This window comes from Salvelinus alpinus, chromosome 3 (genome assembly GCF_045679555.1).
Source record: "Salvelinus alpinus chromosome 3, SLU_Salpinus.1, whole genome shotgun sequence".
Classification (NCBI taxonomy): Eukaryota; Metazoa; Chordata; class Actinopteri; order Salmoniformes; family Salmonidae; genus Salvelinus; species Salvelinus alpinus.
The window spans coordinates 96,936,457-96,959,789 of NC_092088.1; the positions used below are offsets into that span (position 1 = coordinate 96,936,457).

The 23,333-nt window shown below is 45.5% G+C and overlaps 1 protein-coding gene across 2 annotated transcripts in view; it reads right to left on the bottom strand.

Annotated features, from left to right (window-relative positions):
- Nucleotides 1-23,333, bottom strand: part of polr3a (polymerase (RNA) III (DNA directed) polypeptide A) — a 76,685-nt gene that overhangs the window by 10,574 nt on the left and 42,778 nt on the right. The window contains exons 22-27 of one of the 2 annotated variants that reach the window (XM_071394601.1): nt 8,329-8,364; nt 6,468-6,554; nt 6,111-6,193; nt 5,244-5,414; nt 3,516-3,609; nt 425-517 (exon numbers count right to left, since the gene is read on the bottom strand). In XM_071394601.1, the coding sequence (XP_071250702.1) occupies nt 425-517; nt 3,516-3,609; nt 5,244-5,414; nt 6,111-6,193; nt 6,468-6,554; nt 8,329-8,364 (564 nt within the window). The remainder of the gene's footprint in view (nt 1-424; nt 518-3,515; nt 3,610-5,243; nt 5,415-6,110; nt 6,194-6,467; nt 6,555-8,328; nt 8,365-23,333) is intronic. The other variant, XM_071394602.1, reaches the window with a different exon arrangement.

Below are 23,333 nucleotides of genomic sequence, written 5' to 3' on the forward strand. Positions count from 1 at the left end.
TCCAATCATTTGAAGGGGTGTCCACATACTTTTGTAATATAGTGTAGTCAATAGAATGCCTAGAATAGTCATATAGAATTAGAATGCCTAGAATAGTCATATAGAATTAGAATGCCTAGAATAGTCATATAGAATTAGAATGCCTAGAATAGTCATATAGAATTAGAATGCCTAGAATAGTCATATAGAATTAGAATGCCTAGAATAGTCATATAGAATTAGAATGCCTAGAATAGTCATATAGAATTAGAATGCCTAGAAAAGTCATATAGAATTAGAATGACTAGAATAGTCATATAGAATTAGAATGAATAAAAATAGTAATGAAAAATAAGGAATAGACTATCATAGAATAATATAGCAATAGAATGAATAGAACAGTCATAGAATGACTAGAACAGTGTCTGTATTTCTATGTTGGTACCTCTAGTCGTAGCAGTCTGATCCTCTCCAGTGACAGCTTGACCAGAATGAAACAGTCGTCTGGCAGAAACACCTCTTCAATGTACTCTGAAATCTGTCAGGGAAAGAGTCCGATATGTATTCAATCACGGCAAACATAGATGTTCTGTTGTCATGGCAAAACGGCGTTATTTTATTTTCAAGTACACAGTAAGTATACAGTAAACAGTGTGTTTTGCAGTAGCCAGTATTTCAAACCGAGTGTTATGTGTTGTGTATTTGAAATGACAGGGTTGTTTTTGGTGACATCTCTGCTAGATTATTATAGTCTAAATGCCATCATAATAGTTACATTAAACTTTGAAAAGGCAGGGGAAATAAGATTATTATTTGTAACTATAAAAAGCAATCAAACGTTCAAACTTTCAATACTAATCCTTGAATGGTGAATAATGAACAGACATCATGTGAGGTGAGAGATAGTGCTCAGTATTCAAGTCAGCTAGCGGAGCTCAGGCTAAAGGCCAGCTAGCGGAGCTCAGGCTACAGGCCAGCTAGCGGAGCTCAGGCTAAAGGCCAGCAAGCGGAGCTCAGGCTAAAGGCCAGCTAGCGGAGCTCAGGCTAAAGGCCAGCTAGCGGAGCTCAGGCTAAAGGCCAGCTAGCGGAGCTCAGGCTAAAGGCCAGCTAGCGGAGCTCAGGCTAAAGGCCAGCTAGCGGAGCTCAGGCTACAGGCCAGCTAGCGGAGCTCAGGCTAAAGGCCAGCTAGCGGAGCTCAGGCTATAGGCCAGCTAGCGGAGTTCAGGCTAAAGGCCAGCTAGCGGAGCTCAGGCTAAAGGCCAGCAAGCGGAGCTCAGGCTAAAGGCCAGCTAGCGGAGCTCAGGCTACAGGCCAGCTAGCGGAGTTCAGGCTAAAGGCCAGCTAGCGGAGCTCAGGCTAAAGGCCAGCTAGCGGAGCTCAGGCTATAGGCCAGCTAGCGGAGTTCAGGCTAAAGGCCAGCTAGCGGAGCTCAGGCTAAAGGCCAGCAAGCGGAGCTCAGGCTAAAGGCCAGCTAGCGGAGCTCAGGCTAAAGGCCAGCTAGCGGAGCTCAGGCTAAAGGCCAGCTAGCGGAGCTCAGGCTAAAGGCCAGCTAGTGGAGCTCAGGCTACAGGCCAGCTAGCGGAGCTGAGGCTAAAGGCCAGCTAGCGGAGCTCAGGCTACAGGCCAGCTAGCGGAGCTCAGGCTAAAGGCTAGCTAGCGGAGCTCAGGCTAAAGGCCAGCTAGCGGAGCTCAGGCTACAGGCCAGCTAGCGGAGCTCAGGCTAAAGGCTAGCTAGAGGAGCTCAGGCTAAAGGCCAGCTAGAGGAGCTCAGGCTAAAGGCCAGCTAGCGGAGCTCAGGCTAAAGGCCAGCTAGCGGAGCTCAGGCTAAAGGCCAGCTAGCGGAGCTCAGGCTAAAGGCCAGCTAGAGGAGCTCAGGCTAAAGGCCAGCTAGAGGAGCTCAGGCTACAGGCCAGCTAGAGGAGCTCAGGCTACAGGCCAGCTAGCGGAGCTCAGGCTACAGGCCAGCTAGCGGAGCTCAGGCTAAAGGCCAGCTAGAGTAGCTCAGGCTAAAGGCCAGCTAGAGTAGCTCAGGCTAAAGGCCAGCTAGCGGAGCTCAGGCTACAGGCCAGCTAGCGGAGCTCAGGCTAAAGGCCAGCTAGAGGAGCTCAGGCTAAAGGCCAGCTCGATTGTTTGTCGGATAGTTACACCAATAACTACAGAGGGAAATTCTCTTTAGAGCTCAACATCCTCCACTGAAATGACAGTTGAAACACTGATCATGTCTGTCCATGTCAGCTGAGTTAGACTTGTTGCAGCCTTGGTTTCTCTGTTACCACACGGCAAGCGGTACCGGAGCACCAAGTCTAGGTCCAAGAGGCTTCTAAACAGCTTCTACCCCCCAAGCTATCAGACTCCTGAACATCTAATCAAATGGCTACCCAGACTATATGCATCCCCCCACTCGTCTACGCTGCTGCTACTCTGTTATTATCTATGCATAGTCACTTTAATAACTCTACCTATATGTACATATTACCTCAATTACCTCGACACCGGTGCCCCCGCACATTGACTCTGTACCGGTACCCCCTGTATATAGCCTCCACATTGACTCTGTACCGGTACCCCCTGTATATAGCCTCCACATTGACTCTGTACCGGTACCCCCTGTATATAGCCTCCACATTGACTCTGTACTGGTACCCCCTGTATATACCCCCGCTATTGTTATTTACTGCTGCTCTTTAATTATTTGTTATTCTTATCGCTTACTTTTTTCTTTAGGTATTTTCTTAAAACTGTATTGTTGGTTCAGGGCTCGTAAGTAAGCATTTCACTGTAAGGTCTACTACACCTGTTGTATTCGGCGCATGTGACAAATAGAATTTGATTTGAATGTGAGAGCCTGTCAGCATTCTATGGAACCATGGTGTGAATTATAGTGACCCATAAGCATTCTCACTTCTTACACATCATTCACATCTATCACTCCAGTATTAATGCTAATTCACATCTATCACTCCAGTATTAATGCTAATTCACATCTATCACTCCAGTATTAATGCTAATTCACATCTATCACTCCAGTATTAATGCTAATTCACATCTATCACTCCAGTATTAATGCTAATTCACATCTATCACTCCAGTATTAATGCTAAGTTGTCATTATTTTCACCTCTATGGTCTATTTATTGCCTTACCTCCCACCTCTTCTACATTTGCACACACTGTAGATAGATTTTTTTATATTTTTCTTTTCTTTTGTGTTATTGACTGTACGTTTGTTTGTGTAACTCTGTTGTTTGTGTCGCATTGCTGTGCTTTATCTTGTCCAGGTCGCAGTTGTAAATGAGAACATGTTCTCAACTGGCCTACCTGGTGAAATAAAAAATAATCTAAAAATGTAGTATTGAACTGTAGTGCTGAGCATGATGACAGAATCACACACGTATTCCAAACAGCACAACGCACAGCAACCTGCGGAGCGGGAATCATTCCACCGTGTGACTCATGTTGTGGAGAAAAGGGGACATTACAGTGGTGACAGATTGTACCTGTAGAGTAGTTATAAGACATGTTGAATAGCGAGCTACCTCTCCCAGAAGGGTCTTTTCAATCCTCCCTTTCACCAGTCGGCCAAAGTCTGCATCGTCGTCAACATCCAAGTGAGCGCTGATTATAGGTGTGCTGATGGGAACACAGAAGAAGCCTCTTAAAGGGTTGTGTCATTGTGAATAGAGTGGCATTTAAAATGGAGGGGTACTGCTCATTGTTTGGCGAAGCAACTGGCTTGAGATTCAGCCTCTCTCTCTCTGAATCTCTCTCCCTCCCTCTTTCTTCTTCTCCCTCCCTCCCTATCTCTCTCTTGCTGAATCTCTCTCCCTCCCTCCCTCTGAATCTCCCTCCCTCCCTCTGAATCTCCCTCCCTCCCTCTGAATCTCCCTCCCTCTGAATCTCCCTCCCTCTGAATCTCCCTCCCTCTGAATCTCTCTCCCTCCCTCCCTCTGAATCTCTCTCCCTCCCTCCCTCTGAATCTCCCTCCCTCCCTCTGAATCTCTCTCCCTCCCTCTGAATCTCCCTCCCTCCCTCTGAATCTCCCTCCCTCCCTCTGAATCTCCCTCCCTCCCTCTGAATCTCCCTCCCTCCCTCTGAATCTCCCTCCCTCCCTCTGAATCTCCCTCCCTCTGAATCTCCCTCCCTCTGAATCTCTCTCCCTCCCTCCCTCTCTCTCTCCCTCCCTCCCTCTGAATCTCCCTCCCTCCCTCTGAATCTCTCTCCCTCCCTCTGAATCTCCCTCCCTCCCTCTGAATCTCCCTCCCTCCCTCTGAATCTCCCTCCCTCCCTCTGAATCTCCCTCCCTCCCTCTGAATCTCCCTCCCTCTGAATCTCCCTCCCTCTGAATCTCCCTCCCTCTGAATCTCTCTCCCTCTGAATCTCTCTCCCTCTGAATCTCTCTCCCTCTGAATCTCTCTCCCTCTGAATCTCTCTCCCTCCCGCTCTCTCTCTCTCCCGCTCTCTCTCTCTCCCGCTCTCTCTCTCTCCCGCTCTCCCTCCGTTCCTAATGTGTATTCATTCCTTCTCCAGGATTCTCTCCGGGCCGTGTGATTAGGACACGGAGCAGAATAACTACCGGCTGACGGGGGAAACATCACAGCTGGGCACTGTGATTGGAAGAACCTTCTTGGCTGTCTAGTCATGTAGAAGCAGACACCAATCAGAGCTAATGGAACACGGCGCCCGGCGCTCCGCTCTGAAGGACCCCGGCTGGGTCCAAACAGCACCCTATTCCCTATACAGGGCTCTGGTCAAAAGTAGTGCACTATGTAGGGAATAGGATGCCATTTGGGATTCAGCCGTATTCCCGTTCAGTCAGGGAGACAAGGAAGTAGTTGGACGAAAACTATTTATCTTTCAGTTTTTAGGTTTTATGCTTCAGGGTGAAATTGATTGAATGTGAACTTCTCCTAGTAACTTGTAACAATGAGCAAGCCTTCATGATCCTTCTACTATAATAGTCTGGAGAGAAAAGCGAGAGGATTAAGAGAGACTTCTCTCCAAGTCCAGCTCTGACTCACGTCTGATGTTGACTGACCATCCTAAACCAGGTCCATCTGGACCGGGAAGCCAGTTCCACTGCTGATTCTCATTCTTCCTCTCTAATCAAATACTGATTTATACTTGGGACACCGGGCGGGTACAATTAATGATCCTTCAGAACAGCAAACCAGCAGTACTCTGGACCTCCAGGCTCGGATCTGGATCCTCCTGTCCTAAAGCCATTTAAAAAAGGAGCTTAATAAGGGCTTTGACCCCTGACCCACCTGATGTTCTTGGAGGCGTTGATGATCTCCTTGATGCGTGGGACCCCCAGGGTGATGTTCATGGAGGCCACCCCAGCAAAGTGGAAGGTTTTCAGGGTCATCTGGGTGCCAGGCTCCCCAATGCTCTGGGCACACAGGGCCCCTACGGCTGAGCCCGGCTCCATCTGAGCTCTGGGGACACAGACATGTAGGATGAATGGGTAAAGTGTTACCTACCGGGGGTTCAAACCTGGGTTGACCCGCTTAGCTAAAGGACTAAGCATTAGCTTGGGGGAGCTAACACAAGTCTTCAGACAGATAGGATTGAGACATAGGATCAAAGGGCATAGTGTGTCCTACGGGGGTGTTCAACACAAGTCTCCCAAGATTCTCCTAGGCATTAGCTTGGGGATCGAACACAAGTCTTCCAAGTCTCAAGCCAGGTTACTTATCACTCCATTAACACAACCATCTATGAGCAGTGACCCCCACAGACACAACCATCTGTGAGCAGTGACCCCCACAGACACAACCATCTATGAGCAGTGACCCCCACAGACACAACCATCTGTGAGCAGTGACCCCCACAGACACAACCATCTGTGAGCAGTGACCCCCACAGACACAACCATCTGTGAGCAGTGACCCCCACAGACACAACCATCTGTGAGCAGTGACCCCCACAGACACAACCATCTGTGAGCAGTGACCCCCACAGACACAACCATCTGTGAGCAGTGACCCCCCACAGACACAACCATCTGTGAGCAGTGACCCCCACAGACACAACCATCTGTGAGCAGTGACCCCCACAGACACAACCATCTGTGAGCAGTGACCCCCACAGACACAACCATCTGTGAGCAGTGACCACCACAGATACAGTACCTCATGTACTTGTCCCTGCAGGTCTCCAGAAACTTCTCTAGCTGGCTGGGAGTGATTCGATCCAACTGATACAGGACTCTGGGCTGAAACAGAGACAGACAGACAGAGACAGACAGACAGACAGAGAGCGACCGTGAGCAAGAGGATTTACACTGAGATTTACAGTTACAGGGCAAGTAGCGTTCTCCTGGCATCCGCCAAACCCAGATTCATCCGTCAGACTGCCAGATGGTGAAGCGTTATTCATCACTCCAGAGAAAATGTTTCCACTGCTCCAGAGTCCAATGGTGGAGAGCTTTACACTACCTCTGTGGTGCCATTGTGACTGTGTTAAATGTAAAGGATGAAAAGGTCTACCTCTGTGGTGCCATTGTCGTTGATGCCATATTTGTCCCTGGTCTTCTTGATTTTCTCAGATGTAGCCTTGATGAACTTCTTGATCTCCTTTGGTTGGGAGAGATAAAGGGAGAGAGAGAGAGAGAGAGACAGTGAGAGAGAGTGAGAGAGACAGTGAGAGATAAAGGGAGAGAGAGTGAGAGAGACAGTGAGAGAGTGAGAGAGACAGTGAGAGATAAAGGGAGAGAGAGTGAGAGAGACAGTGAGAGATAAAGGGAGAGAGAGTGAGAGAGACAGTGAGAGATAAAGGGAGAGAGAGTGAGAAAGTGGTTCTAAAGTGATGGATGTAATGGTTAAAAAGTGGTTCTAAAGTGATGGATGTAAAGTGGTTCTAAAGTGATGGTTGTAATGGTTCTAAAGTGGTTCTAAAGTGATGGTTGTAAAGTGGTTCTAAAGTGATGGATGCAATGGTTAAAACGTGATGTTGTAATGGTTAAAAAGTGGTTCTAAAGTGATGTTGTAAAGTGGTATCAAATTGATGGATGTAATGGTTAAAAAGTGATGTTGTAAAGTGGTTCTAAAGTGATGTTGTAAAGTGGTTCTAAAGTGATGGTTGTAAAGTGGTTCTAAAGTGATGTTGTAATGGTTAAAAAGTGGTTCTAAAGTGATGGTTGTAAAGTGGTTCCAAAGTGATGGTTGTAAAGTGATGCTGTAAAGTGGTTCTAAAGTGATGGTTGTAAAGTGGTTCTAAAGTGATGGATGTAATGGTTAAAAAGTGGTTCTAAAGTGATGTTGTAAAGTGGTTCTAAAGTGATGGTTGTAAAGTGGTTCCAAAATGATGGTTGTAAAGTGGTTCTAAAGTGATGCTGTAAAGTGGTTCTAAAGTGATGGTTGTAAAGTGGTTCTAAAGTGATGGATGTAATGGTTAAAAAGTGGTTCTAAAGTGATGTTGTAAAGAGGTTCTAAAGTGATGGTTGTAAAGTGGTTCCAAAGTGATGGTTGTAAAGTGATGTTGTAAAGTGGTTCCAAAGTGATGGTTGTAAAGTGATGTTGTAAAGTGGTTCCAAAGGGATGGTTGTAATGGTTAGAAAGTGGTTCTAAAGTGATGGTGTAAAGTGGTTCTAAAGTGATGGTTGTAAAGTGGTTCTAAAGTGATGGATGTAATGGTTAAAAAGTGGTTCTAAAGTGATGTTGTAAAGAGGTTCTAAAGTGATGGTTGTAAAGTGGTTCCAAAGTGATGGTTGTAAAGTGATGCTGTAAAGTGGTTCTAAAGTGATGGTTGTAAAGTGGTTCCAAAGTGATGGTTGTAAAGTGATGTCTCTTCAACCACTTTTGCCCCTGGGTTAGTACATAATGTAGTGTACAGACCTTGGTAAATCAAGAGAACCGTTAGGAGAACATGCTTCCACACAACACACCAGCAGAGCTGCACAGTGTAAACTGGTCTTTCAACACAGCACTACGCACTAGGTCAGGCTGTGCAGGACAGACAGTAACATCACAGAACAGGAAACACTCATTCCATTTACAGTGGATGTCTTCTACAATCCATTTAATCAAACCTGCCAAAAACATTCTGTTGATCAAAACACTAAAACGATGCAACTCTTGCATGATTAGTCAAATACATTCAAATCAACTGTGGATGCATTCTACAATAAATGTATTTAAAATATGTACGACATTTATTTGATCAAAACAAACCCCTTCTACGATTCAACACTTGCCTGATTAGTACTTTAATCCAAACATGGGTAAAACACATTGAAAAAGCCAAACTTTAGAATTGACCAACTGACTGAATGCAGTGTTGAAATGGTGCTGTTGTCACGTGGTTAGTGTCACACCATTACCTAGTCATGATGCACATTAGACACCGTACCTCCATATACTTCTCTGAGCCCGTGTCTGTCAACGCCTTGACGAGGGGGACAAAGTAGAAACCACAGAGAGCAGACTGAATCAACCTTACCACACGTTCATTAATCAACTCCGTGAGCGCGCACGGGCGCTCACATTATTCATCATTAAAATATGGTAATGACTAGAAACAAAAACAAAATAAACTAACAAATGAAAAAAAAGGTGATTATGCTGCTATCTTGAAATCAGTTAATTAACTGATAATGGACAGGCCTGTTCATTTGAAACCAGAAGTTGTCGTAGAAGTCCTTGACTCCTGTACTGATCTGACTTTCAACGTTCCAATTAAAAGTTTATATACAAAAAGGGGGAACGTTCCAACAATAACGATGACAATACTTCAGGCTTCTGTCCTCATCAACCAGTATCAGAACTTCCAGTTCCTAAGTGTGTATGATGGAACATTGTTAAAGTGGGAGGTAACCCATCTGCCTAGGGAGACTAATCACCAACAGACGTAATATATACCTTCAAATAACCCTCTGGACTACAGAGCATGTACTGATGAAGAAACAGTAACAATATACACAAAACCTGTCAGAACAACATACATTATAAATGGTAATACATGTTTAGAGATGCTTTTAATGTTAAGAGAATTTTTTTTTCTTTAAAAGGAGTAATCCTAGAGCACGGAGGTCTCATGGGACAGGTCATTAAAGGAGGAGTCCTAGAGCACAGAGGTCTCATGGGACACGTCATTAAAGGAGGAATCCTAGAGCACGGAGGTCTCATGGGACACGTCTTTAAAAGGAGGAGTCCTAGAGCACGGAGGTCTCATGGGACACGTCATTAAAGGAGGAATCCTAGAGCACGGAGGTCTCATGGTACACGTCATTAAAGGAGGAATCCTAGAGCACGGAGGTCTCATGGTACACGTCATTAAAGGAGGAATCCTAGAGCACGGAGGTCTCATGGTACACGTCATTAAAGGAGGAATCCTAGAGCACGGAGGTCTCATGGTACACGTCATTAAAGGAGGAATCCTAGAGCACGGAGGTCTCATGGTACACGTCATTAAAGGAGGAATCCTAGAGCACGGAGGTCTCATGGTACACGTCATTAAAGGAGGAATCCTAGAGCACGGAGGTCTCATGGTACACGTCATTAACACTAGAACTGCCTGGCCTTTCAGCCTATCAGTACCTGCTAGAACGTTGCTGGGCGTCCCCTTTAGCATATGCCTCAGATGCATATCAACCCGCAAGGAGCACAAACATGCTTGATAAATAGTGCATAAACTACTGTAAAGGATTAAATTGCATAAAGAAATACTTGTGGAAATAAATCAAATCAACAACAACAAAAAAACGGACTAGTTGTTTAGATGGATCATCAAGGACATGTTGTTTTGTATAATTCTATTAAGTCCTAAGAGAAAACAACGTAGTCCCTGTAGTCTATTTTCATTCCCTTTACAGTAAAACACTACAGTGTTTCCATTTGATCAACATGATTTGTAAGTTATATTAGTAGTAAGAGTTCTAGTAATTAATAAAGTCCAGTTACAGCTTCTTCTGACAAAGTAGAAATGAAAAATATGATAATAATATAACCTGCCAGGTGCACAGGTGAAATGATTTGCTGTATTCCTAAACATGAACAATTGTAAAGGATTAAATTGCATAAAATAAATATTAATGGAAATATTTGAAATGACAATATATAAAAAAAACAGTCATCTGTTGATAGTATCAGACACTGTATTGGGCCCTTATACCGGTGCCTTTACACATGAACCAATCAGGTTCTCTCTTTATGCTTCAGGTTCCACAGTCAGCACACAGCTTCAGGGCTTTGTGTGAGGCAGCCGACTACACATTGTGTCTTGTTGTTCCCCAGTGGGAGCTGTGGTGCTTGAGGAGAGAGAGCAGGACCTGCTGACTTGGCTGTTTGATTGTTTGATTGTAGTCTGTCGCCGTCTCCGGTTTCTTCTTGAGGTCACAGCGGGATGCATGGTGTTGAGGATGACACACTTTCATTGACATCCGCACGCCGTGAGTGTTGCTTTACCACTCTCCATCACTGATGTGGAGTACAGCTCCGCTGGTATGTTGTTTTGCACGGGGGGTGGCAAGCTCCCGCCTTTGTTCACTGTTTTCCAAACAGGCTAGTCTTCCTCGCAATCAACTTGTCTGCCAGGGAATTTGATGTGAAGAAGTTATCCATGGTCACAATTTCTGCCTTTGCCCGTGTAAGACTCCATGAGTCTCAAACCCACAGTCTCAGACAGTCGCTCACCTGCAGGCCTGGTTTCATCTTTACCCTGATATGGAAAGACATTGAGAAAGTACTTGGTTTGGACAATCGGCGGCTAACCAGAACGTAACTGAAGTCACACGCACCATTATCAACTTCTATCTGGTTTCTATCGCTCATTCTTCCATTGACCACAGAACAGCATATTGTAATTTGAGGTTTATTATGTTGGTCGTTTTTGCCTAGTAGCCAGAGCAGTGGTGCAGTGATGACATGCTGAATGCATGGACAGCATGGATAGTCTTGGAACAAGTGACATTTGGAAATAGAGCTGCAACTCTTGAATTCTGAGAACTCTATTTGACAAAGGGAAGCGTCATGGAAACGGCAGAATACGCTCGTTCAGATTCTATATAGAAATCAACATGTTTCACCTACATGTGACTGAAGGATGATTTGATAAATCTATAACTTGATAAATCTATAATATTTGAACGGTGGTTGAAGATCTGCTGTGGCTGTTGATAGACCATAATATAGGTCTGTGTCTTAAATGTCACCCCAGTCCCTATATAGAGCCCAATGGGCCCAGGTCAACACTAGTCCCTATATAGAGCCCAATGGGCCCAGGTCAACACTAGTCCCTATATAGAGCCCAATGGGCCCAGGTCAACACTAGTCCCTATATAGAGCCCAAGGGGTCCAGGTCAACACTAGTCCCTATATAGAGCCCAAGGGGCCCAGGTCAACACTAGTCCCTATATAGATCCCAATGGGCCCAGGTCAACACTAGTCCCTATATAGAGCCCAATGGGCCCAGGTCAACACTAGTCCCTATATAGAGCCCAATGGGCCCAGGTCAACACTAGTCCCTATATAGAGCCCAAGGGGCCCAGGTCAACACTAGTCCCTATATAGAGCCCAATGGGCCCAGGTCAACACTAGTCCCTATATAGAGCCCAATGGGCCCAGGTCAACACTAGTCCCTATATAGATCCCAATTGGCCCAGGTCAACACTAGTCCCTATATAGAGCCCAAGGGGCCCAGGTCAACACTAGTCCCTATATAGATCCCAATAGGCCCAGGTCAACACTAGTCCCTATATAGAGCCCAATGGGCCCAGGTCAACACTAGTCCCTATATAGAGCCCAAGGGGCCCAGGTCAACACTAGTCCCTATATAGAGCCCAAGGGGCCCAGGTCAACACTAGTCCCTATATAGAGCCCAATGGGCCCAGGTCAACACTAGTCCCTATATAGAGCCCAATGGGCCCAGGTCAACACTAGTCCCTATATAGATCCCAATGGGCCCAGGTCAACACTAGTCCCTATATAGATCCCAATGGGCCCAGGTCAACACTAGTCCCTATATAGAGCCCAAGGGGCCCAGGTCAACACTAGTCCCTATATAGATCCCAATAGGCCCAGGTCAACACTAGTCCCTATATAGAGCCCAATGGGCCCAGGTCAACACTAGTCACTATATAGAGCCCAATGGGCCCAGGTCAACACTAGTCCCTATATAGATCCCAATGGGCCCAGGTCAACACTAGTCCCTATATAGATCCCAATGGGCCCAGGTCAACACTAGTCACTATATAGAGCCCAATGGGCCCAGGTCAACACTAGTCCCTATATAGATCCCAATGGGCCCAGGTCAACACTAGTCCCTATATAGAGCCCAATGGGCCCAGGTCAACACTAGTCACTATATAGAGCCCAATGGGCCCAGGTCAACACTAGTCCCTATATAGAGCCCAATGGGCCCAGGTCAACACTAGTCCCTATATAGATCCCAATGGGCCCAGGTCAACACTAGTCCCTATATAGAGCCCAATGGGCCCAGGTCAACACTATTCCCTATATAGAGCCCAATGGGCCCAGGTCAACACTAGTCCCTATATAGAGCCCAAGGGGCCCAGGTCAACACTAGTCCCTATATAGAGCCCAATGGGCCCAGGTCAACACTAGTCCCTATATAGAGCCCAATGGGCCCAGGTCAACACTAGTCCCTATATAGATCCCAATGGGCCCAGGTCAACACTAGTCCCTATATAGATCCCAATGGGCCCAGGTCAACACTAGTCCCTATATAGAGCCCAAGGGGCCCAGGTCAACACTAGTCCCTATATAGATCCCAATAGGCCCAGGTCAACACTAGTCCCTATATAGAGCCCAATGGGCCCAGGTCAACACTAGTCCCTATATAGAGCCCAAGGGGCCCAGGTCAACACTAGTCCCTATATAGAGCCCAATGGGCCCAGGTCAACACTAGTCCCTATATAGAGCCCAATGGGCCCAGGTCAACACTAGTCCCTATATAGATCCCAATGGGCCCAGGTCAACACTAGTCCCTATATAGAGCCCAAGGGGCCCAGGTCAACACTAGTCCCTATATAGATCCCAATAGGCCCAGGTCAACACTAGTCCCTATATAGAGCCCAATGGGCCCAGGTCAACACTAGTCCCTATATAGAGCCCAAGGGGCCCAGGTCAACACTAGTCCCTATATAGAGCCCAAGGAGCCCAGGTCAACACTAGTCCCTATATAGAGCCCAATGGGCCCAGGTCAACACTAGTCCCTATATAGAGCCTAATGGGCCCAGGTCAACACTAGTCCCTATATAGATCCCAATGGGCCCAGGTCAACACTAGTCCCTATATAGATCCCAATGGGCCCAGGTCAACACTAGTCCCTATATAGAGCCCAAGGGGCCCAGGTCAACACTAGTCCCTATATAGATCCCAATAGGCCCAGGTCAACACTAGTCCCTATATAGAGCCCAATGGGCCCAGGTCAACACTAGTCACTATATAGAGCCCAATGGGCCCAGGTCAACACTAGTCCCTATATAGATCCCAATGGGCCCAGGTCAACACTAGTCCCTATATAGATCCCAATGGGCCCAGGTCAACACTAGTCACTATATAGAGCCCAATGGGCCCAGGTCAACACTAGTCCCTATATAGATCCCAATGGGCCCAGGTCAACACTAGTCCCTATATAGAGCCCAATGGGCCCAGGTCAACACTAGTCCCTATATAGAGCCCAATGGGCCCAGGTCAACACTATTCCCTATATAGAGCCCAATGGGCCCAGGTCAACACTAGTCCCTATATAGAGCCCAATGGGCCCAGGTCAACACTAGTCCCTATATAGATCCCAATAGGCCCAGGTCAACACTAGTCCCTATATAGAGCCCAATGGGCCCAGGTCAACACTAGTCACTATATAGAGCCCAATGGGCCCAGGTCAACACTAGTCCCTATATAGATCCCAATAGGCCCAGGTCAACACTAGTCCCTATATAGAGCCCAATGGGCCCAGGTCAACACTAGTCCCTATATAGAGCCCAATGGGCCCAGGTCAACACTAGTCCCTATATAGAGCCCAATGGGCCCAGGTCAACACTAGTCCCTATATAGAGCCCAATGGGCCCAGGTCAACACTAGTCCCTATATAGAGCCCAATGGGCCCAGGTCAACACTAGTCACTATATAGAGCCCAATGGGCCCAGGTCAACACTAGTCCCTATATAGATCCCAATGGGCCCAGGTCAACACTAGTCCCTATATAGAGCCCAATGGGCCCAGGTCAACACTAGTCCCTATATAGAGCCCAATGGGCCCAGGTCAACACTAGTCCCTATATAGAGCCCAAGGGGTCCAGGTCAACACTAGTCCCTATATAGAGCCCAAGGGGCCCAGGTCAACACTAGTCCCTATATAGATCCCAATGGGCCCAGGTCAACACTAGTCCCTATATAGAGCCCAATGGGCCCAGGTCAACACTAGTCCCTATATAGAGCCCAATGGGCCCAGGTCAACACTAGTCCCTATATAGATCCCAATGGGCCCAGGTCAACACTAGTCCCTATATAGAGCCCAAGGGGCCCAGGTCAACACTAGTCCCTATATAGATCCCAATAGGCCCAGGTCAACACTAGTCCCTATATAGATCCCAATGGGCCCAGGTCAACACTAGTCCCTATATAGAGCCCAAGGGGCCCAGGTCAACACTAGTCCCTATATAGAGCCCAATGGGCCCAGGTCAACACTAGTCACTATATAGAGCCCAATGGGCCCAGGTCAACACTAGTCCCTATATAGAGCCCAATGGGCCCAGGTCAACACTAGTCACTATATAGAGCCCAATGGGCCCAGGTCAACACTAGTCCCTATATAGAGCCCAATGGGCCCAGGTCAACACTAGTCCCTATATAGATCCCAATGGGCCCAGGTCAACACTAGTCCCTATATAGAGCCCAATGGGCCCAGGTCAACACTATTCCCTATATAGAGCCCAATGGGCCCAGGTCAACACTAGTCCCTATATAGAGCCCAATGGGCCCAGGTCAACACTAGTCCCTATATAGATCCCAATAGGCCCAGGTCAACACTAGTCCCTATATAGAGCCCAATGGGCCCAGGTCAACACTAGTCACTATATAGAGCCCAATGGGCCCAGTTCAACACTAGTCCCTATATAGATCCCAATAGGCCCAGGTCAACACTAGTCCCTATATAGAGCCCAATGGGCCCAGGTCAGCACTAGTCCCTATATAGAGCCCAATGGGCCCAGGTCAACACTAGTCCCTATATAGAGCCCAATGGGCCCAGGTCAACACTAGTCCCTATATAGATCCCAATGGGCCCAGGTCAACACTAGTCCCTATATAGAGCCCAATGGGCACAGGTCAACACTAGTCACTATATAGAGCCCAATGGGCCCAGGTCAACACTTGTCCCTATATAGATCCCAATGGGCCCAGGTCAACACTAGTCCCTATATAGAGCCCAAGGGGCCCAGGTCAACACTAGTCCCTATATAGAGCCCAATGGGCCCAGGTCAACACTAGTCCCTATATAGATCCCAATGGGCCCAGGTCAACACTAGTCCCTATATAGAGCCCAATGGGCCCAGGTCAACACTAGTCCCTATATAGAGCCCAATGGGCCCAGGTCAACACTAGTCCCTATATAGAGCCCAATGGGCCCAGGTCAACACTAGTCCCTATATAGATCCCAATGGGCCCAGGTCAACACTAGTCCCTATATAGAGCCCAATGGGCCCAGGTCAACACTAGTCCCTATATAGAGCCCAATGGGCCCAGGTCAACACTAGTCCCTATATAGAGCCCAATGGGCCCAGGTCAACACTAGTCCCTATATAGAGCCCAATGGGCCCAGGTCAACACTAGTCCCTATATAGATCCCAATGGGCCCAGGTCAACACTAGTCCCTATATAGATCCCAATGGGCCCAGGTCAACACTAGTCCCTATATAGAGCCCAATGGGCCCAGGTCAACACTAGTCACTATATAGAGCCCAATGGGCCCAGGTCAACACTAGTCCCTATATAGATCCCAATAGGCCCAGGTCAACAGTAGTCCCTATATAGAGCCCAATGGGCCCAGGTCAACACTAGTCCCTATATAGAGCCCACGGGGCCCAGGTCAACACTAGTCACTATATAGAGCTCAATGGGCCCAGGTCAACACTAGTCCCTATATAGAGCCCAATGGGCCCAGGTCAACACTAGTCCCTATATAGAGCCCAATGGGCCCAGGTCAACACTAGTCCCTATATAGAGCCCACGGGGCCCAGGTCAACACTAGTCCCTATATAGATCCCAATGGCCCCAGGTCAACACTAGTCCCTATATAGATCCCAATGGCCCCAGGTCAACACTAGTCCCTATATAGAGCCCAAGGGGTCCAGGTCAACACTAGTCCCTATATAGAACCCAAGGGGCCCAGGTCAACACTAGTCCCTATATAGAGCCCAATGGGCCCAGGTCAACACTAGTCCCTATATAGAACCCAAGGGGCCCAGGTCAACACTAGTCCCTATATAGAGCCCAATAGGCCCAGGTCAACACTAGTCCCTATATAGAGCCCAATGGGCCCAGGTCAGCACTAGTCCCTATATAGAGCCCAATGGGCCCAGGTCAACACTAGTCCCTATATAGAGCCCAATGGGCCCAGGTCAACACTAGTCCCTATATAGATCCCAATGGGCCCAGGTCAACACTAGTCCCTATATAGAGCCCAATGGGCACAGGTCAACACTAGTCACTATATAGAGCCCAATGGGCCCAGGTCAACACTTGTCCCTATATAGATCCCAATGGGCCCAGGTCAACACTAGTCCCTATATAGAGCCCAAGGGGCCCAGGTCAACACTAGTCCCTATATAGAGCCCAATGGGCCCAGGTCAACACTAGTCCCTATATAGATCCCAATGGGCCCAGGTCAACACTAGTCCCTATATAGAGCCCAATGGGCCCAGGTCAACACTAGTCCCTATATAGAGCCCAATGGGCCCAGGTCAACACTAGTCCCTATATAGAGCCCAATGGGCCCAGGTCAACACTAGTCCCTATATAGAGCCCAATGGGCCCAGGTCAACACTAGTCCCTATATAGAGCCCAATGGGCCCAGGTCAACACTAGTCCCTATATAGAGCCCAATGGGCCCAGGTCAACACTAGTCCCTATATAGAGCCCAATGGGCCCAGGTCAACACTAGTCCCTATATAGATCCCAATGGGCCCAGGTCAACACTAGTCCCTATATAGATCCCAATGGGCCCAGGTCAACACTAGTCCCTATATAGAGCCCAATGGGCCCAGGTCAACACTAGTCACTATATAGAGCCCAATGGGCCCAGGTCAACACTAGTCCCTATATAGATCCCAATAGGCCCAGGTCAACACTAGTCCCTATATAGAGCCCAATGGGCCCAGGTCAACACTAGTCCCTATATAGAGCCCACGGGGCCCAGGTCAACACTAGTCACTATATAGAGCTCAATGGGCCCAGGTCAACACTAGTCCCTATATAGAGCCCAATGGGCCCAGGTCAACACTAGTCCCTATATAGAGCCCAATGGGCCCAGGTCAACACTAGTCCCTATATAGAGCCCACGGGGCCCAGGTCAACACTAGTCCCTATATAGATCCCAATGGCCCCAGGTCAACACTAGTCCCTATATAGATCCCAATGGCCCCAGGTCAACACTAGTCCCTATATAGAGCCCAAGGGGTCCAGGTCAACACTAGTCCCTATATAGAGACCAATGGGCCCAGGTCAACACTAGTCCCTATATAGAGCCCAATGGGCCCAGGTCAACACTAGTCCCTATATAGAACCCAAGGGGCCCAGGTCAACACTAGTCCCTATATAGAGCCCAAGGGGCCCAGGTCAACACTAGTCCCTATATAGAGCCCAATGGGCCCAGGTCAACACTAGTCCCTATATAGAGCCCAATGGGCCCAGGTCAACACTAGTCCCTATATAGAACCCAAGGGGCCCAGGTCAACACTAGTCCCTATATAGAGCCCAAGGGGCCCAGGTCAACACTAGTCCCTATATAGAGCCCAATGGGCCCAGGTCAACACTAGTCCCTATATAGAGCCCAATGGGCCCAGGTCAACACTAGTCCCTATATAGATCACAAGGGGCCCAGGTCAACACTAGTCCCTATATAGAGCCCAAGGGGCCCAGGTCAACACTAGTCCCTATATAGAGCCCAAGGGGCCCAGGTCAACACTAGTCCCTATATAGAGCCCAAGGGGTCCAGGTCAACACTAGTCCCTATATAGAGCCCAGGTCAACACTAGTCCCTATATAGAGCCCAATGGGCCCAGGTAAACACTAGTCCCTATATAGAGCCCAATGGGCCCAGGTCAACACTAGTCCCTATATAGGTCCCAAGGGGCCCAGGTCAACACTAGTCCCTATATAGAGCCCAAGGGGCCCAGGTCAACACTAGTCCCTATATAGAGCCCAAGGGGCCCAGGTCAACACTAGTCCCTATATAGAGCCTAAGGGCCCAGGTCAACACTAGTCCCTATATAGAGCCCAATGGGCCCAGGTCAACACTAGTCCCTATATAGAGCCCAAGGGGCCCAGGTCAACACTAGTCCCTATATAGAGCCCAATGGGCCCAGGTCAACACTAGTCCCTATATAGATCCCAAGGGGCCCAGGTCAACACTAGTCCCTATATAGAGCCCAAGGGGCCCAGGTCAAAAGGCTGTAACATGACTGTTGATGATTGATATAGGTCTATAGGCTGGAACATGACTGTTGATGATTGATATAGGTCTCTAGGCTGTAACATGACTGTTGATGATTGATATAGGTCTATAGGCTGTAACATGACTTGATGATTGATATAGGTCTATAGGCTGTAACATGACTGTTGATGATTGATATAGGTCTATAGGCTGTAACATTACTGTTGATGATTGATATAGGTCTCTAGGCTGTAACATGACTGTTGATGATTGATATAGGTCTATAGGCTGTAACATGACTGTTGATGATTGATATAGGTCTATAGGCTGTAACATGACTGTTGATGATTGATATAGGTCTATAGGCTGGAACATGACTGTTGATGATTGATATAGGTCTATAGGCTGTAACATTACTGTTGATGATTGATATAGGTCTCTAGGCTGTAACATGACTGTTGATGATTGATATAGGTCTATAGGCTGTAACATGACTGTTGATGATTGATATAGGTCTCTAGGCTGTAACATGACTGTTGATGATTGATATAGGTCTCTAGGCTGTAACATGACTGTTGATGATTGATATAGGTCTCTAGGCTGTAACATGACTGTTGATGATTGATATAGGTCTATAGGCTGTAACATGACTGTTGATGATTGATATAGGTCTATAGGCTGTAACATGACTGTTGATGATTGATATAGGTCTATAGGCTGTAACATGACTGTTGATGATTGATATAGGTCTATAGGCTGGAACATGACTGTTGATGATTGATATAGGTCTATAGGCTGTAACATGACTGTTGATGATTGATATAGGTCTATAGGCTGTAACATGACTGTTGATGATTGATATAGGTCTATAGGCTGTAACATGACTGTTGATGATTGATATAGGTCTATAGGCTGTAACATGACTGTTGATGATTGATATAGGTCTATAAGGCTGTAACATGACTGTTGATGATTGATATAGGTCTATAGGCTGTAACATGACTGTTGATGATTGATATAGGTCTATAGGCTGTAACATGACTGTTGATGATTGATATAGGTCTATAGGCTGTAACATGACTGTTGATGACTGATATAGGTCTATAGGCTGGAACATTACTGTTGATGATTGATATAGGTCTATAGGCTGGAACATGACTGTTGATGATTGATATAGGTCTATAGGCTGGAACATGACTGTTGATGACTGATATAGGTCTCTAGGCTGTAACATGACTGTTGATGATTGATATAGGTCTATAGGCTGTAACATTACTGTTGATGATTGATATAGGTCTATAGGCTGTAACATGACTGTTGATGATTGATATAGGTCTCTAGGCTGGAACACGACTGTTGATGATTGATATAGGTCTATAGGCTGTAACATTACTGTTGATATAGGTCTATAGGCTGGAACATGACTGTTGATGATTGATATAGGTCTATAGACTGGAACATGACTGTTGATGATTGATATAGATCTATAGGCTGTAACATGACTGTTGATGATTGATATAGGTCTATAGACTGGAACATGACTGTTGATGATTGATATAGATCTATAGGCTGTAACATGACTGTTGATGATTGATATAGGTCTATAGGCTGTAACATGACTGTTGATGATTGATATAGATTTATAGGCTGTAACATGACTGTTGATGATTGATATAGGTCTATAGGCTGTAACATGACTGTTGATGATTGATATAGGTCTCAAGGCTGGAACATGACTGTTGATGATTGATATAGGTCTATAGGCTGTAACATTACTGTTGATATAGGTCTATAGGCTGTAACATGACTGTTGATGATTGATATAGGTCTATAGGCTGTAACATGACTGTTGATGATTGATATAGGTCTATAGGCTGTAACATGACTGTTGATGATTGATATAGGTCTATAGACTGGAACATGACTGTTGATGATTGATATAGATCTATAGGCTGTAACATTACTGTTGATGATTGATATAGGTCTATAGGCTGTAACATGACTGTTGATGATTGATATAGGTCTCTAGGCTGGAACATGACTGTTGATGATTGATATAGGTCTATAGGCTGTAACATTACTGTTGATATAGGTCTATAGGCTGGAACATGACTGTTGATGATTGATATAGGTCTATAGGCTGTAACATGACTGTTGATGATTGATATAGGTCTATAGGCTGTAACATGACTGTTGATGATTGATATAGGTCTATAGACTGGAACATGACTGTTGATGATTGATATAGATCTATAGGCTGTAACATGACTGTTGATGATTGATATAGGTCTATAGGCTGTAACATGACTGTTGATGATTGATATAGATCTATAGGCTGTAACATTACTGTTGATGATTGATATAGGTCTATAGGCTGTAACATGACTGTTGATGATTGATATAGGTCTATAGGCTGTAACATTACTGTTGATGATTGATATAGGTCTATCGGCTGTAACATGACTGTTGATGATTGATATAGGTCTCTAGGCTGTAACATTACTGTTGATGATTGATATAGGTCTCTAGGCTGTAACATTACTGTTGATGATTGATATAGGTCTCTAGGCTGTAACATGACTGTTGATGATTGATATAGGTCTATAGGCTGTAACATGACTGTTGATGATTGATATAGGTCTATAGGCTGTAACATGACTGTTGATGATTGATATAGGTCTATAAGCTGTAACATGACTGTTGATGATTGATATAGGTCTATAGGCTGTAACATGACTGTTGATGATTGATATAGGTCTATAAGCTGTAACATGACTGTTGATGATTGATATAGGTCTATAGGCTGGAACATGACTTGATGATTGATATAGGTCTATAGGCTGTAACATGACTGTTGATGACTGATATAGGTCTATAGGCTGTAACATGACTGTTGATGACTGATATAGGTCTATAGGCTGTAACATTACTGTTGATGATTGATATAGGTCTATAGGCTGTAACATGACTGTTGATGATTGATATAGGTCTATAGGCTGTAACATTACTGTTGATGATTGATATAGGTCTCTAGGCTGGAACATGACTGTTGATGATTGATATAGGTCTATAGGCTGTAACATGACTGTTGATGACTGATATAGGTCTATAGGCTGGAACATTACTGTTGATGATTGATATAGGTCTATAGGCTGGAACATGACTGTTGATGATTGATATAGGTCTATAGGCTGGAACATGACTGTTGATGACTGATATAGGTCTCTAGGCTGTAACATGACTGTTGATGATTGATATAGGTCTATAGGCTGTAACATTACTGTTGATGATTGATATAGGTCTATAGGCTGTAACATGACTGTTGATGATTGATATAGGTCTCTAGGCTGGAACATGACTGTTGATGATTGATATAGGTCTATAGGCTGTAACATTACTGTTGATATAGGTCTATAGGCTGGAACATGACTGTTGATGATTGATATAGGTCTATAGACTGGAACATGACTGTTGATGATTGATATAGATCTATAGGCTGTAACATGACTGTTGATGATTGATATAGGTCTATAGACTGGAACATGACTGTTGATGATTGATATAGATCTATAGGCTGTAACATGACTGTTGATGATTGATATAGGTCTATAGGCTGTAACATGACTGTTGATGATTGATATAGATTTATAGGCTGTAACATGACTGTTGATGATTGATATAGGTCTATAGGCTGTAACATGACTGTTGATGATTGACATAGGTCTCAAGGCTGGAACATGACTGTTGATGATTGATATAGGTCTATAGGCTGTAACATGACTGTTGATGATTGATATAGGTCTATAGGCTGTAACATGACTGTTGATGATTGATATAGATCTATAGGCTGTAACATGACTGTTGATGATTGATATAGGTCTATAGGCTGTAACATGACTGTTGATGATTGATATAGATCTATAGGCTGTAACATTACTGTTGATGATTGATATAGGTCTATAGGCTGTAACATGACTGTTGATGATTGATATAGGTCTATAGGCTGTAACATTACTGTTGATGATTGATATAGGTCTATCGGCTGTAACATGACTGTTGATGATTGATATAGGTCTCTAGGCTGTAACATTACTGTTGATGATTGATATAGGTCTCTAGGCTGTAACATTACTGTTGATGATTGATATAGGTCTCTAGGCTGTAACATGACTGTTGATGATTGATATAGGTCTATAGGCTGTAACATGACTGTTGATGATTGATATAGGTCTATAGGCTGTAACATGACTGTTGATGATTGATATAGGTCTATAAGCTGTAACATGACTGTTGATGATTGATATAGGTCTATAGGCTGTAACATGACTGTTGATGATTGATATAGGTCTATAAGCTGTAACATGACTGTTGATGATTGATATAGGTCTATAGGCTGGAACATGACTTGATGATTGATATAGGTCTATAGGCTGTAACATGACTGTTGATGACTGATATAGGTCTATAGGCTGTAACATGACTGTTGATGACTGATATAGGTCTATAGGCTGTAACATTACTGTTGATGATTGATATAGGTCTATAGGCTGTAACATGACTGTTGATGATTGATATAGGTCTATAGGCTGTAACATTACTGTTGATGATTGATATAGGTCTCTAGGCTGGAACATGACTGTTGATGATTGATATAGGTCTATAGGCTGTAACATGACTGTTGATGACTGATATAGGTCTATAGGCTGGAACATTACTGTTGATGATTGATATAGGTCTATAGGC